Source organism: Brassica napus, chromosome C3 (assembly GCF_020379485.1).
Source record: "Brassica napus cultivar Da-Ae chromosome C3, Da-Ae, whole genome shotgun sequence".
In the NCBI taxonomy this organism is placed as follows: domain Eukaryota; kingdom Viridiplantae; phylum Streptophyta; class Magnoliopsida; order Brassicales; family Brassicaceae; genus Brassica; species Brassica napus.
This window is the reverse complement of record NC_063446.1, coordinates 56,233,164-56,248,199: the sequence shown is the minus strand read 5'-3', so window position 1 is coordinate 56,248,199 and position 15,036 is coordinate 56,233,164. Positions and strand designations below refer to the sequence as shown.

The window sequence follows — 15,036 nt, the reverse complement described above, 5'->3', positions numbered from 1 at the left end:
CTGGTAAGTGTCGTACTGGGTAAAGTTAAGAACAAAGTGACGTAAAACCCCAAAAGCTCTTTCTTAAAACTGAATCAAAGTAACAAATATTTATGTTTCCTCATTCCGAAGCTCTCTCTTACTTGGATAAGTCTCACATATGAGACTCATACCCATTTATAATAAAACGTAGAAGTACACTCTAGGAAAAGTGAATAAGATTAACATAAATACTGTATTTTCGTAAATCAGGATATAGAGAGAATTCATATCACGCACAAGATTATCTGAAAATCTTTGGTTCCTATCATGAGGACTAACATGTAGCTAGCAAGTCTATTTGGAAATCATGAGTTTAAGTAGGAATATACAACAATTTTTTTTTTCTCAAGTCTTTGGTTTAAGTAATAGAAAGTCTGGATTCTTTTGGTCAGAATAAATAAATTTCTGATTTGTTTTGTCCAGGTTGACGTTGTCATGGAAATCCTTTCCAAGTTGGTGAGTAGGCAGGTGAGTAAATTTTAAGCTCAAATAAAAGGATCAGCTTTGAGATAATATTTTCCCTCTAGTGTGGTTATGATGGAATATTTTTTTGGATGCAGATCTGGAGACTGCCAAAATTGTGGCCTGGCTTCTTGAAATGTGTGTCTCAGACACAACCACATTCTTTCCCCGTCTTGTTGGAGGTACAATTAGAAACGTGATCGAAGAAGAATATACGAGTTAAGTATATGTACAGGAGTTCTAAACGATTCTTTGGTATTGTATTGCAGTTACCAATGCCTCAACTCGAAAGTATCATGAAGAAGTTTCCTGATCTAAGACCTTCTCTTATTGCTTATGCGAATCAGCCAACTATCAGAGCTTCTCTACCAAAGTACGTCCTCTCAAAAATCAAACAGACACTTCGTTATGCAGAGTCTTTTAAGTAATGTCAGATACTGAATCTTGGTGCATGTTTTACCAGTTCAGCTCTTTCAGTTCTTGGGCTTGAAAATGGGCAAGATTCACGTTCACAAATGCACCCTTCAGATGCAGCTTCATCTATTCATGCGGCAGCCTTAACGTGACCCACACACCTATCGACAAAGTTGAAGTGTTTGAAGGAGACAAATCACAGATACTGAAAGCTTCTTGTCGATTGGCTCGAGACTGGCTACCACACGTATATCTGACTACTACTTCTGTGTTTGAGATTTTAGTAGCAAGACCAGCATGGTAGCCCCAGCGTGTGTGTGTGGTCTTTCATTTGTTACCCCTTTTTTGTGTATATTTCTTAATTATAAAAACTTCACCGTGGCCACGAGAAGGGGTCACGCACTTGTAGTGGATGTAGGATCGCTTCAACGTTGTTTCTTATAAAGAGAAAGATAGAGAATTCAAAAAGTTCAGAATATACATTATATAAAATATTTAAAAATAACAATCAATAACCCCAAAACATCTTATATCTTTTGAGCAGTTTAAACAAATTTAAAAGTTCTGAAATTGTTAAGAGATTCATAATTTATTTCCTTCCACATTACAACCGCATGCATTGCATTTTACTATAACATTGTATTTACTCATAAGTAATAACTAATACGTTTTAGCAAAAAAAAAAAACGTAATAACTAATAATACACGTCAAAGAACAGAAACATAAATCCTTGTGCTTGAATACCAACTTGTCTCCGCAGTGACTGCCACACGAATGGCACATTGGCCTACAAGCACCACTGTTTGAAGCGATCTGAATCTCGAGACCCTCCACTTTGATATTATGGCCAGGTTTCATATAAGGATAGTTTCCTAAGATGCACGTAACATGTAGAGCGATGCGGCAATCGAAACATACGTAGAACAATAAATCTTCGAGTATTTGTTTTTCACAAACGTCACACCAAGAGTATGGTATCTTTTCCAGCAGTGGTTTCTTGTAGTATTCTGTACCAGAGTATAGGTACAGTGGATGAACATCATACTTATATCTGATCACAGGAGGTAAGTTCAAGCATTTGAAATCAAAGGAGGAGTCTTCACATGTGGTACAAGTTGCCACAGTAGTTGAAGGTACATGGCAACCACGACACAAGTAATACCCATGATCTTCTAGTGTAAGATAGAGAGGGCATCTGTGGGTTGTATGCTTGAATGGGTCGGTAAAGGAAGCACACTTAACATCTATTTCGAACCAACAATCTTCTTGGCAACATCGATACATAAAACCACAAGACATTTGCTTGCAAACAGAACAGGTGAAAAACCCTTCGTTGATGTTCATTTGGACCTTCAGTGTTAAACGATGGCGATGTAACGACGGATGATCCATTTCCGGTGGTAGGCGAGCACATTCTTCATGGAGGGCAAAACTGCATTCCTTGCAACGCAAGAAAGTACCCATATCAATAGGAAGGATACATGCTTCACGTAGCTGCCAACATTCTTCATCGATGACATGGATTCTCGATAAGCCATGCTCATGGCTAAAATGATGTACTTTCTTGTCATCCATCTCTTCTAGTACTGAAGCATCTTTTTTTTTTTTGCCAAAATGTGAATTTCATATAAATATGAGAAAGGTTTGTAAAGATACAAAAGTTTAAACCAAAGTTAAGTTAGTCTTGGCAAAAAATAAACAAGACTAAGCTAACATCCAATGAGTTCCAAAAGATTACTCATAACGTATCCAAAGCTGCATCAAAGGTTGAAATTTCTTGAGCTTCCTTTTGCCAAGGATAACATCTTTGATGAAACGATCAATCAACCTGAAAATAGTAGCCGGACTCCGAGCTTCTCCAACATGGAGCCTGGTGTTTCTCTCCGTCCAGATATTGGTAATTGTTACCTGCGCCACTATCATTTTTAGAGTCCTGCTGGTGACTGTATCACGAAGTGACACCCATTCGATCTTGGTAGATAACCCAGGCAGTAAACGCGTGTCGGGGGACATGACCCTTGAACCAGATGCTTTGTGTCCATTGCTGCTCTGGTTCTCTGTTTCGAACAGCTTCCCAGGTTTTGCTGGTGGAGAATTCTTGCAATTCATCACCGTTGATGTCCCACACATAGGTATCGTCCATTAGATTTAGAGTGGGAAGGGGAACAGTGGTGAGATAAGTCTGCAGTTCCTCAGCTAGAGGAGAGCGGGCTCCCCTTAGTAACCATCCCCTGTCATTACAGGCCTCTGAAACAGTCGCAGAGATGCTTATGGAGAGCTGTCTCGGTCCTGACTCTCCAAATTTGTCAAGAAGAGGCCCCAGTGGTGTCCAATTGTCGTACCAGAAGCTTATACAGCGACCATTGCCCAGTTTAGGTCGCAGGAATCTAGAGGCCAGGCCACGCAAAGAGAGTAAAGATCTCCATGTAGATGAGGTAGTCTTGTTTTCATCTAAACTCCAAAAGCTTTCATCCTTTAGTCTATAATGGTGAAGCCAGCTTGCCCATAGAGAATCAGTCTTCTTTAAGAGGTTCCATATTAGCTTTAGGCAGAGGTTCTTGTTCCAGAGGCCAATGTCTCTTAGTCCTAATCCACCTTCCTTGCGAGGCAAACAAACGGTTTTCCAAGATACTTTAGCAACGCATCTCTTCGTCTCAGTACTTCCCCATAGAAACTGAGTACAAAGACTTTCAATCTTCTTTATGCAACCCTTTGGAAGCACAAACGCTGACGTCCAAAAATTAATGGAACCATATATGACAGATGATATAAGCTGTCTCCTTCCTGCAAAGGATAAAGCTTTTGCAGACCAGCAGTTGAAGTTCGCAGAGATTTTATCCAGGAGAGGCCTATAGTCGGAGATTCTCAGCTTTCTATACATTAGAGGAAGTCCCAAATAGCGGATTGGCAGTGAACCCAACACTACAAGAAAACATTCATTTTGCCACTGCAATTATAGTAACGGAATAGTAGCAAATAAGTTTTTAAATACTTTTTTACAACTACCCGTGAACGTTAGAAAAAACTCGTCGCAAATCATTGCGGTCGCAAATTAGTTGGCATGCTGCGACTAAAGTGAGACATCATAATTAGTGGCTAATTTTGTAACTAATGTAAGACCACTATTAAAGTCACAAATCGGAGTTGCAGTTTGGTGATATTAACGATAGTGACAAAGTAATTGCAAAATTTACCACTAAATCAAACCTCCTTAGTGGCTAAAGCTAGTGACTACTACATTGATAGTTAGTTACAAATTAGTCATGAAGATTTATGACTATTTAGCAACTACATTATTGAAATCTTTACAATTTTAGTTACAAAAATTTAGTGATTAACAAACTCTTAATTTGAAATTTTGAATCTATTAATCTACAAACTAAATTTATTAAATTTTAAATATCAATTTCGGAATTAAAATTTAAATATCAATTTCATATTTACTTAAAAAGTTGAAATTACAAAGATAAATACATATATATACACAAATACACACAATCATCATCTCTATGGGTTCATGCACTGGACGGGTTCCGCCACCGGCTTCTCCACTGGCTCCGGTTTCTCCGGTACCGTACCACCGGAGTGATTCCATCTGAAGCGACGACTGGATCTGGTTGTGGGGCGACCGGAGTTGGTTTGATACACACAGACTCTCTGCCATTGCTCCGATCTGTTACGACGCAACTACCTCCGACGCGTCTTCTCCGTCACACCACCATTTCTCCGTTTCATCACTGCTACTTCTTCACAGATCTGTAAAGAAAACAAAAATCAATTAGAAATTGTATAATGAGATGAAGACAAAGAAAGAAAACTAAAAGAAATGAAAGAAAGAAAAAGAAAAAAAAGTGATGAGGGGAGAGCACAAAAAAGGAAGATGAAGAGAAGCCAAAAAAAAAGTTCAATCTCTGAAACTGACGATGAGAGGGCAGAGAAGAGGAAGAAAAGAAGTAGAAAATTTTAAAACTTGATTAAATCGCAGCCATTAGTTTTACTGATATCAACGGTGGATAACTAACAAAGGTCGATCCTTCCCTTTGTGAATTAACCAATCAGAGGCAACCTTTTATCAGCCAAATTATACTACCAAAGTGCAACTACCTTTAGACAAATGGTTGCAAAATAGTGACTAACAATACCCTAAACCTTGAATATTATTTCATTGCTTTTAAAAACTACTATATCTGAAAAATACAAATGATTATAAATTAAGTAAATATAGTTTACAAAATCATTAATGTAGAACTATCTAATTGAAAAATATATCTACCCAAATCCAAATAATGACACATGAATGTATTACATTAGATAACATAGGTTTTGTGAAGATGTGCATATATCCAAATTATATCATTTCTTATATTTTATACAAGATATGGTCATTTTTGGGTGTAATGTTATTTACTAATAATTTATAATAAAACAATATAAGAAAATAATATATTTTGGTTAATTTTTCCAATAAATATGATTGCAGTGGCAAAACAGTAACAACTTTGCTATTACTTGTGACTAATTTGCAACTTTATTATGTTTTTCAGTCCCAAATTAAATGCTAATGATACCCTAAACTCCAAATATTATTTTTATTTAAAAAAATTAGATGTAAAAAGATATATGATTGTATACTAAATAATTATTACTTAAAAATCATTAATGTAAAATAATTTAATCAAGTTTTTAATCTAAATGACTATATATTTTAAACTTCAATTTTTTTTGGGACTATATATTTGATACTTCAGTCTAACTACGCTATTTATTGGGTTGAGTGGCTGAATACAAATATTGTTGGTCACAAGTTAGTTACAAATGTTTATAGTAGTAAATTAGTCACAAGATAAGATTGCTCCTTGTGTATTTAAAGTCACATAACAGTGCCCAAAATTTAAACCTTGAAGAATTTTATTTGACGTATACTATCATTTAAATACCTATAGATTGTTTGATCAAAAAATAAATAAAAAAATAAAAAAATAAATACCTATAGATTCAATATATGTATATATAATTGTATAACATTAGTCGTAATCAAAAGAAAGTTGTTCAATAATTTTAACTATAGAAATCATTTGTAGAAAATATTAAATTTACAATTATCGTCTCACAAGCGACTAATTTAAGACCACAACCTGTTTTATGTCACTGATTTGACACCATTGCAACTTTTTAAGTTATAATGCTGACCCTAACCAAGTAGTGACAAATTTATTCTCTATATCCTAAATAATTTTTTGGTGACTCAACCTAAGTAAAAAAAAGACCACATGAATGCAATACAAACATGTTACATGTCTTTTGCGAGTGACTAATATATGCAAGATATGATTAGCTTCTTGCATTTATTTGATTTTGATAGTGACTCAAATTCATTATTTTTTGTTTATTAGATTGTTAACTAATGATATATTATATAATTAATGCATATGAATAATTAAATTTATCTGATTGTAAATAATGATACAGTTTGCTACTATAACTACAATACATTTTAGAGTTGCAAAAAAGTTACAAAATATTTGTATTAACATTTTTACTAAACCTCAAAGTACATTTTACGTCAATTACATGGTTGGAATACATGCAAATTTACCTATCGTATACATGTATTATTTGAAGTATTATATTAATTGACTGTGATAATATATGTATGAAATTTGCAACTAATTCGTGACTTCTTTGTTTTTATCTAAACTAATTAGTCACAAATTTGTTGCAAAGTTGTAGCTACAATTTTGCAACTACGGATTAACAATATTTTATGACCAATTTGTAACTACAGATTTGTAATTACAAAAATAGTTGCAAATTAGTCATAACAATGATACTATATTGTCACTACGCTAACTAGTTATGTGTCTCAAAATAAGCGACTGAATTGCCATAGCTCATCTTGGTCGCAAATATGTGACTAATATATAACTTATTTATTGTAGTTGCAAAATAGTTATAAATTAGTTATAAAGTGGTCACCTCATTTTGCAACCAGCTAAAGCAGTTGCAAGAATAGTCTCAAAATTGATGTTTTCTTGTAGTGCAAGTTGAACCCAAGGCGAGAGATGTCTATGGTTTCATCAGTGTTCAAGCCAGCTGCAAATAGTTCTGTTTTGGACTTGTTCATATGTAATCCCGACCAGAGAGAAAAGTCCTCTAATGTATCAGCAATGCATTTTATTGAGTTTACAGAGCCATCAGAGAAAATTATAAGATCATCCGCAAAGGATAAGTGTGTAACCTTAAGATCCTTCGTTTGCGGATGAAATCCAACAGACCCATCAACATATTTCTTTATCAGCAGTTGTGAAAATACCTCCAGGGCTAGAACAAACAGATAAGGCGACAAAGGATCACCTTGCCTCAATCCTCTTGTTCCTTTGAAGTATCCACAAGACTCTCCTTTTATAGCAACTGAGAAATGGGTTGACGTTAAGCACTTTTCGATGAGCTTCCTGAAGCTAGGCGGGAAGTCAAGTGCCTCCAAAGTAAATAGAATGAAGTCCTAGTCGAGTGTATCAAAAGCTTTCTGCAGGTCGATCTTTAACATACACCGCTTTGATATTTTCTTCCAGTTATAGCCTGAGACAAGTTCTGTTGCTAGAAGCACATTTTCCACCAATAATCTTCCTGGAACAAAAGCAGACTGCGAGGAGGATATGAGGGTTGGAAGAAGGTCCTTGAGCCTGTTCGCAAGAAGCTTTGATGCCACCTTGTAGACCGTGTTACAGCAAGAGATCGGTCTGAACTCAGTGATCTTAGTTGCATTCACTTTCTTTGGTACAAGAGTGAGAATTGTTGCATTCCATTGTTGTAGCAGTTCTCCTGTACTTAGAAACTCTTGAACAGCATCTATCATATCACGACCAACAGACTTCCAGTTACCAATGAAGAACTCAGCAGGGTATCCGTTAGGTCTCGGATACTTGTTCTTTGGAAGAGATAAGAAAGCTTGCTGGATATCGAGGTCTGTGAACGGGGCCGAGAGTGCATCAACAGCACTAGGTGAGCATTTAGTTTGCAGAACCGCGGCAATTTCAGATGGGGTGAAGGTAGTAAGGGCGTTGACACCACCAAGGAGGCTCTGATAGTAGTCAATAGCGTGCTGCTTTATTTCCTCTAGAGAGTCAATAATATTTCCATGCTCATCAGTCAAGAGGTGAATATGATTCAGATTTTGCCTTGCCTTGATCACCCTATGGTAGAAAGGAGTGTTTGCATCACCCTCAACATTCTACTGAAGCATCTTTAGAACTACTCCCTTCCTCAAGTTCTCTTTTGACATGATCTATGCCATCCCACACGTTGCTGTTTGTCGCACATGTTGAATGGACAACATAATGGCATGTCTTGTCAATACAAGCATATCCTCCATTTCCAGACCTAAACCGTCCCTTGCAAACTCCACACTCGGCCTCATCATCAAGTATATGAAAAACGTGAGAAAGATAATAATGTGAGTGACATGCGAGTTTTATAACTCTCGGTAATAAGACACAACTTCTGTGCACAAAGAAATCGCATTGTAAACATCCGAACATATCAAACACATCCGGAGTGACGACAAATCCACAAGCATCACAACGGACTGAGAGTTTTCTTCGAATGTAAGTGAGTGAATGCTCATGAATCTTTGGATTTGTTATTGTGAGACAACCTTTGTGAAAATGGGATTCACATATATAGACGACAATAATAAGTGATTAGCGGATAAGAAAACAATTTTCCACAAATCTCACATTTACTCCATATAGTATCGCATATACGTTCTTGAAGGACATGACGTGTGTGAGATCCTTCATCATATGTCTTGTAAAATCTAGCACAATATCATGCGTGAGTCATAATAATAAAAAATAATTATGTAAAACACTACAACTTTAATATCAAAGAAGAAAACGTGTTATTTGTATGAATATGCATTCTTTCTTTTTTGAGAAAAACGAAATGAAAATACGGAATATTTCTTTGTCCTTGTCATTTTTGCCCAGGAGTTATACTATTTTTTTTTTATGTATTGTTCCAATTTTATCGAATGTCGACTATCTTACTCATATATTTTAATCATTTTACAGTTTTTATATTCGTTTATAATTAAAAAGATAAAATACAAACGAAAGAAATATTATATCCAGTACATTTAATAAACATTACAAAAAATACTAGAACTAATATTTAAAAATTATACACCAAGGCTATGAAATACCAAATTTGGTGTAATTTCATCTAACAGTAAAATACCAAAAATGACAATACTTCACCAAATTTGGTGTTTTTGTGAATAATGCTACTCTAAATTTTGTGTAACACCTATTATCACACCAAATATTAAAATAATACATTTATTACTTTTTATTATATTAGTATTATTGATATTTTCGCTTATTTTTAAAAATAAATATATCATACTATTATATAGTTTCCATTTTGATTTTCAAATTACTAAATATTTAAATATTTTTTTATTAATATGCTTAATTAATAATATAATGAAATGAGTATTATCAATTATATCAAATTATAACAAAGTATATAAAAAATTATTTTTCACTTTCTATTTCTAAATATATAAAATTTTAATTCCAACTACTATTTTACATAAATTCAATAAAATTATATATAAATTAACTTTAAAACAAACATTGAAAACATTAAATTATCAAATTTTATTAAATAAACATACAATTTAAATGGCATAAAATACAATTAGTAAATTGTAAATAATTAATGTGTTAGATGCCAAAATTAATGTATTAAATTATTAAAAGTAGAACATTAATAATATACAATAACATGTTTGGTGTAGAATTTAATATTATGGTTGAAGATGAAAATTAAAATTCGACACCAAAACTTTTTTTTTTTTTTAAAGTGTTTGGCTTTTCTATGACACCAAAACTTTAGTTATGGTTAAAGTTCCCCTAACACCTATTTACCTCCGATTTAATTGGAAATGTGCGTCCATTCGTTTGAGTATTTGTAGAATATAATCCAAGTGGAAAACTTTTAGCCATTATATCTACAAATATTTAGTTTCATGATAGCTTTAGCCTTTCGACCCCTGCTAAATTATATTGTATATGTTTGGGGTTACGTGTTCTTGTTCAAGTGTTCTCTACCAAGGTCCGAACAAAGAAAAGTATCATTTTACGTCTTCGACAAAAAGCAAAGTCGATATTGATACTTAATACTTTTTTTACTTTTGTAAACTACCCCAAACTTGGACTTACGCTATTCTACAAAGGACACATCTGTTTTTGTTATGTGTTTAATGGGTTTTCCGATTTGGATCTTTGTAATTTCAGTCCGACGAAAATATTATAGATAAAATATAAAAGTCTTCAGTTACAAAAAAATAATAATATAAAAGTCTTGTTCGTTTTGCAGTTATTGGTATACATACTCGGTTTAGCGGTTTAGAAGCTAATTTAACTTAATGATTTAGTCTTGGTTAGTGTACAGTTTATTATATAAGCAAATGTAAATGTTCATTTCTAAATAAGAAAAAGATATTTTGTATAACAAACTTCTTCATCGATCTCTCCCAAAAGCTTGTTCGTAATATGGTATCAGAGCTGAAATTGAGCTTGATTTTCGCATGATCTAGCTTGATCAAGCTCGTTTTCTGTTCTTCCTCAAGCTTCGATGGTGTCAGTGAAGAAGATTCCTCGTCGATCGAACCGTACCACAACTTCATCGTCTCGGAATGCTCCGATCGCTTCTCCGGCGTCTTCTGGTCCGGATCTTCAGGCTATGCGAGCTTTCACAGGTGTTGTTCCCACGGATTCGATTCACTCACCGTTCTTTATGCATACTTCCGATCATCCAGGTTTACAGCTAATTTCTCTCAAACTTGATGGCTCTAACTTTGATGATTGGGAAGCTGCTTTGAAGATAGCTCTAGATGCGAAGAATAAAATTGGTTTTATCGATGGATCGTTACCGCGTCCTCCGGAATCCGATTTAAACTTTCGCATATGGTCTAGATGCAATAGCCTTGTTAAGTCATGGATTCTTAACTCGGTTTCGACTCAGATCTATCGTAGTATTCTTCGACTGAATGAGGCTACTGATATCTGGCGTGATTTACACAGTAGGTTTCATATGACAAATCTGCCTAGAACTTACAACCTTACGCAGGAGATTCAGGATTTACGTCAGGGTTCTTTGACTCTCTCGGATTATTTCACCAAACTCAAGACGCTGTGGAGTAATCTGGAGAACTGTGAAGAAGCTGATGATCCTTGTACCTGTGGTAAAGCACAAAGACTTCAGCTGAAAGCGGAGCGTGCTAAGATTGTGAAGTTTTTGGCAGGGTTGAATGAATCTTATGCTGTGATCAGGCGTCAAATCATTATGAAGAAGACACTTCCTTCTCTTACTGAAGTTTATAACATTTTGGACCAGGATGACAGTCAGAAGAGTTTTGCTACTGCTATCTCTCCGGCTGCTTTTCAGGTATCTGAAACTGTTACTTCAACTCCTGCTTCTTCAGCTATATGTTATGTCCAATCTGGTGCCCATAAAGGCAAGCCTATTTGCTCGTTCTGCAACAAAGTTGGCCATATAGCAGAGAGGTGTTATAAGAAGCATGGGTTTCCACCAGGCTATCTATCTAAAGGCAAGACTCCTGATAAGCTCCAGAAACCGTTACCTGTTGCTGCTCAGATGAACTTGTCTTCTCAGCCTGATGTGAAGTCTGCTAATTTTGATGGACTCATTGGCAATCTCACTAAGGATCAGATCCAAAAGTTCATTGCTATGTTCAGTTCTCAACTACATAACACTACAGTCTCGCATACAAATGAAGCCTCTACTTCTCAAGCTCATGATGAGATTACGGGTATCACTTTTTCTCCGTCTACATTTTTCTTCATTGGTATTTTGACTGTATCTCAAAATATTTTGGGACATGAGACTTGGGTTTTGGATTCAGGAGCTACTCATCATGTTTCTCATGATAGGTCTTTGTTTACTACTTTGGATACATCTATTCAGAGCTCTGTGAATTTACCAAATGGATCTCTGATCAAGATTAGTGGCATTGGCAACATTCGGTTAAACAAACACATTCTTCTCCGAAATGTTTTGTTTATACCTGAGTTTCGTCTACATCTTATCAGTATTAGTTCCTTGACGACTGATCAAGGTTCTAGGGTGATATTTGATCCTTCTTCTTGTGAAATACAGGATCGTACCAAGGCTGTGATGATTGGTCAGGGTAGAAGGATTGGTAACCTGTATGTGCTCGATGTTGAAGACAATTCTACACTGGTGAATGCAGTTGTGGATATTGGAACTTGGCACAACAGGCTCGGTCACGCTTCTCTCTCCCGACTTGATATGATATCAGAGGATTTGGGAACTACACGACAGAAGAATAAAGGAAATGCTTTTTGTCATATATGTCATTTGGCGAAGCAGAAGAAATTATCTTTTTCCTCTTCAAACAATATGTGTAATTCGATCTTTGAGCTTTTACACATTGATGTTTGGGGGCCATTCTCAGTTGAGACAATTGATGGATATAAATATTTTTTGACGATTGTGGATGATTATTCTCGAGCAACATGGATTTATTTGTTGCGTCTAAAGAGTGAAGTTCTTACAGTATTTCCTGCATTTGTTAAGCTCGTTGAGAATCAATACAATGTGAAGGTTAAGTCTGTTCGATCTGATAATGCACCCGAGCTTAAGTTCACGGCATTCTTTAAAGAGAAAGGGATTCTACCTTTTCACTCTTGTCCTGAGACTCCGGAACAGAATTCAGTCGTCGAACGTAAGCACCAGCACATATTGAATGTTGCTAGAGCCTTCATGTTTCAGTCCCAAATACCTTTGGCATATTGGGGAGATTGTGTGTTGACTGCGGTATTTGTTATCAATAGGACACCCTCTCCTTTACTTGGCAGCAAGACTCCGCATGAACTTCTCACTGGTAAGAAACCGTTGTATGATCAGATAAGAACTTTTGGTTGTTTGTGTTATGGCTCAATATCACCCAAACAGAGACACAAGTTTCAGCCTAGATCGAGAGCATGCGTCTTCTTGGGGTATCCTTCTGGCTACAAGGGGTACAAGTTGTTGGATTTGGAGACCCATCAGGTTTATATTTCTCGCAATGTCATATTTCATGAGGAGATATTCCCTATGGCTGTTAGTCCTTTATCTGAAGACGGCTTACACCTCTTCACACCACCACAATTTTTCTTCTCAGGTACCTCACATATATCACCATCACCACCACCAAATATTTCTCCATCTCCTAATCTTTCCCCACATATTTCTACTCGATTCAAGAAACAACCTGCCCATTTAAAGGATTATCATTGTTTTAACTTGGATTCTAACGTCACATATCCTATTTCATCTTCATTATCCTATTCTAAAATCTCCACTTCTCATTTGTCTTACATCAATAACATCACCAAAATCCCTATTCCTCATTCATTTTCTGAGGCAAAGGATGATAAAAGTGGTGTGAAGCCGTAGATAAAGAGTTTGGAGCAATGGGGGATACAAATACTTGGTCTGTTACTTCTTTACCGACTGGGAAGAAAGCTATTGGGTGTAACATGCTTTATTCTTTGAAGTTCAATGCCGATGGAACCCTTGAACGAAGAAAGGTTCGTTTAGTAGCTAAGGGTTTTACTCAGAAAGAAGGTTTGGACTATACAGAGACGTTTTCTCTCGTGGCTAAGATGACAACAGTACGTTTTCTGTTGAAAGTAGCGGCTTCTCGAAATTGGTTTCTTCATCAACTGGATATTTCAAATGCATTTTTAAATGGCGAGTTAGATGAAGAAATATATATGAAGATTCCAGAGGAGTATACAGAGAGGAAAGGGATCACATTGCCAAAGGGGTCTGTTTTTCGCCTGCATAAATCGATATATGGTCTAAAACAGGCATCACGTCAATGGTTCATTAAGTTCTCTGCTGCTCTGCTACGTTTGGGCTTCACGAGAGCAACTGGTGATCACACTCTATTTCTTAAAACATGTGATGATGGAAACTTCCTTGCGGTGTTAGTATATGTGGATGATATTATTGTGGCAAGTACAAGTGCTTCTATATCCAAGGGGTTAATTCATGACTTGTCTCAACAATTCAAATTGAGAGACCTTGGTATTTTGAAGTATTTTTTAGGACTCGAGATAGCTCGTTGCAGTAAGGGAATCTCTATTTGTCAGAGAAAGTATGCTTTGGAGACTCTTACCGCAACAGGAATGCTTGGATGTAAGCCAATCTCGACTCCTATGATTCCGAATCTTCATTTGTCTATTGATGAGGGGACTCCTATTGACAATCCAGAGATGTATCGAAGTCTTGTTGGTCGGCTCATGTATCTTACGATAACTCGACTAGATATTACATATGCTGTCAACAGACTTTGTCAATTCTCTTCTGCTCCTAAGTCACCTCATCTTCAGGCGGTTTATAGAGTGTTGCAGTACATCAAAGGAACTATTGGACAGGGTCTTTTCTACTCAACTTCCGCTGACTTGACTCTGAAAGGCTTTGCTGATGCAGATTGGAACTCATGCCGTGATAGTAGACGATCTACTTCAGGCTTGTCTATGTTTCTTGGTGACTCATTGATATCTTGGAGATCACAGAAACAAGAGACTGTCTCCTGTTCTTCTGCAGAAGCAGAGTATCGGGCTTTATCTCAGGCTGCGAAGGAGATGGTTTGGTTGATCAAACTCGTTAATGATCTGAAGGTTCGATCACCCATTCCAATCTTATTTTCTGATAGTACTGCGGCTATCTACATTGCTACAAATCCGGTGTTTCATGAACGAACTAAGCATATAGAGAATGATTGTCATTTTGTTCGGGAACGGCTTGATCGAGGTACACTCAAGACTCTTCATATTCGCACAGCTGATCAGGTTGCAGACATTATGACTAAGCCACTGTTTCCTCATCAGTTCAATCATCTTAAGTCCAAGATGAGCCTTCATAACATTTTCGAAATCTCATCTTGAGGGGGCATATTGGTATACATACCCGGTTTAGCGGTTTAGAAGCTAATTTAACTTAATGGTTTAGTCTTGGTTAGTGTACAGTTTATTATATAAGCAAATGTAAATGTTCATTTCTAAATAAGAAAAAGATATTTTGTATAACAAACTTTT

The 15,036-nt window shown here is 36.0% G+C and overlaps 1 protein-coding gene across 2 annotated transcripts; it reads left to right on the top strand.

Annotated features, from left to right (window-relative positions):
• Positions 1-25: 25 nt before the first annotated feature.
• On the top strand, positions 26-1,337 carry LOC106385973 (symplekin-like). 2 transcript variants are annotated; one of them, XM_048750880.1, is made up of 4 exons: positions 26-489; positions 582-665; positions 753-856; positions 952-1,144. In XM_048750880.1, exons 1-4 carry the CDS (start codon positions 457-459, stop codon positions 971-973), a joined length of 243 nt encoding a protein of 80 aa, XP_048606837.1. In that variant the 5' UTR covers positions 26-456; the 3' UTR covers positions 974-1,144. The 2 variants fall into 2 exon arrangements, with proteins under 2 accessions (XP_048606837.1, XP_048606836.1); XM_048750879.1 differs by having other exon boundaries at positions 427-489; positions 947-1,337.
• Positions 1,338-15,036: the final 13,699 nt, after the last annotated feature.

Coding starts and splice junctions, on each gene's coding strand:
- LOC106385973 (XM_048750879.1), top strand. CDS start 457: ATGGAAATCCTTTCCAAGTTGGTGAGTAGGCAG. Junction 490..581: donor CCAAGTTGGTGAGTAGGCAG/GTGAGTAAATTT, acceptor TTTTGGATGCAG/ATCTGGAGACTGCCAAAATT. Junction 857..946: donor ATCAGAGCTTCTCTACCAAA/GTACGTCCTCTC, acceptor ATGTTTTACCAG/TTCAGCTCTTTCAGTTCTTG.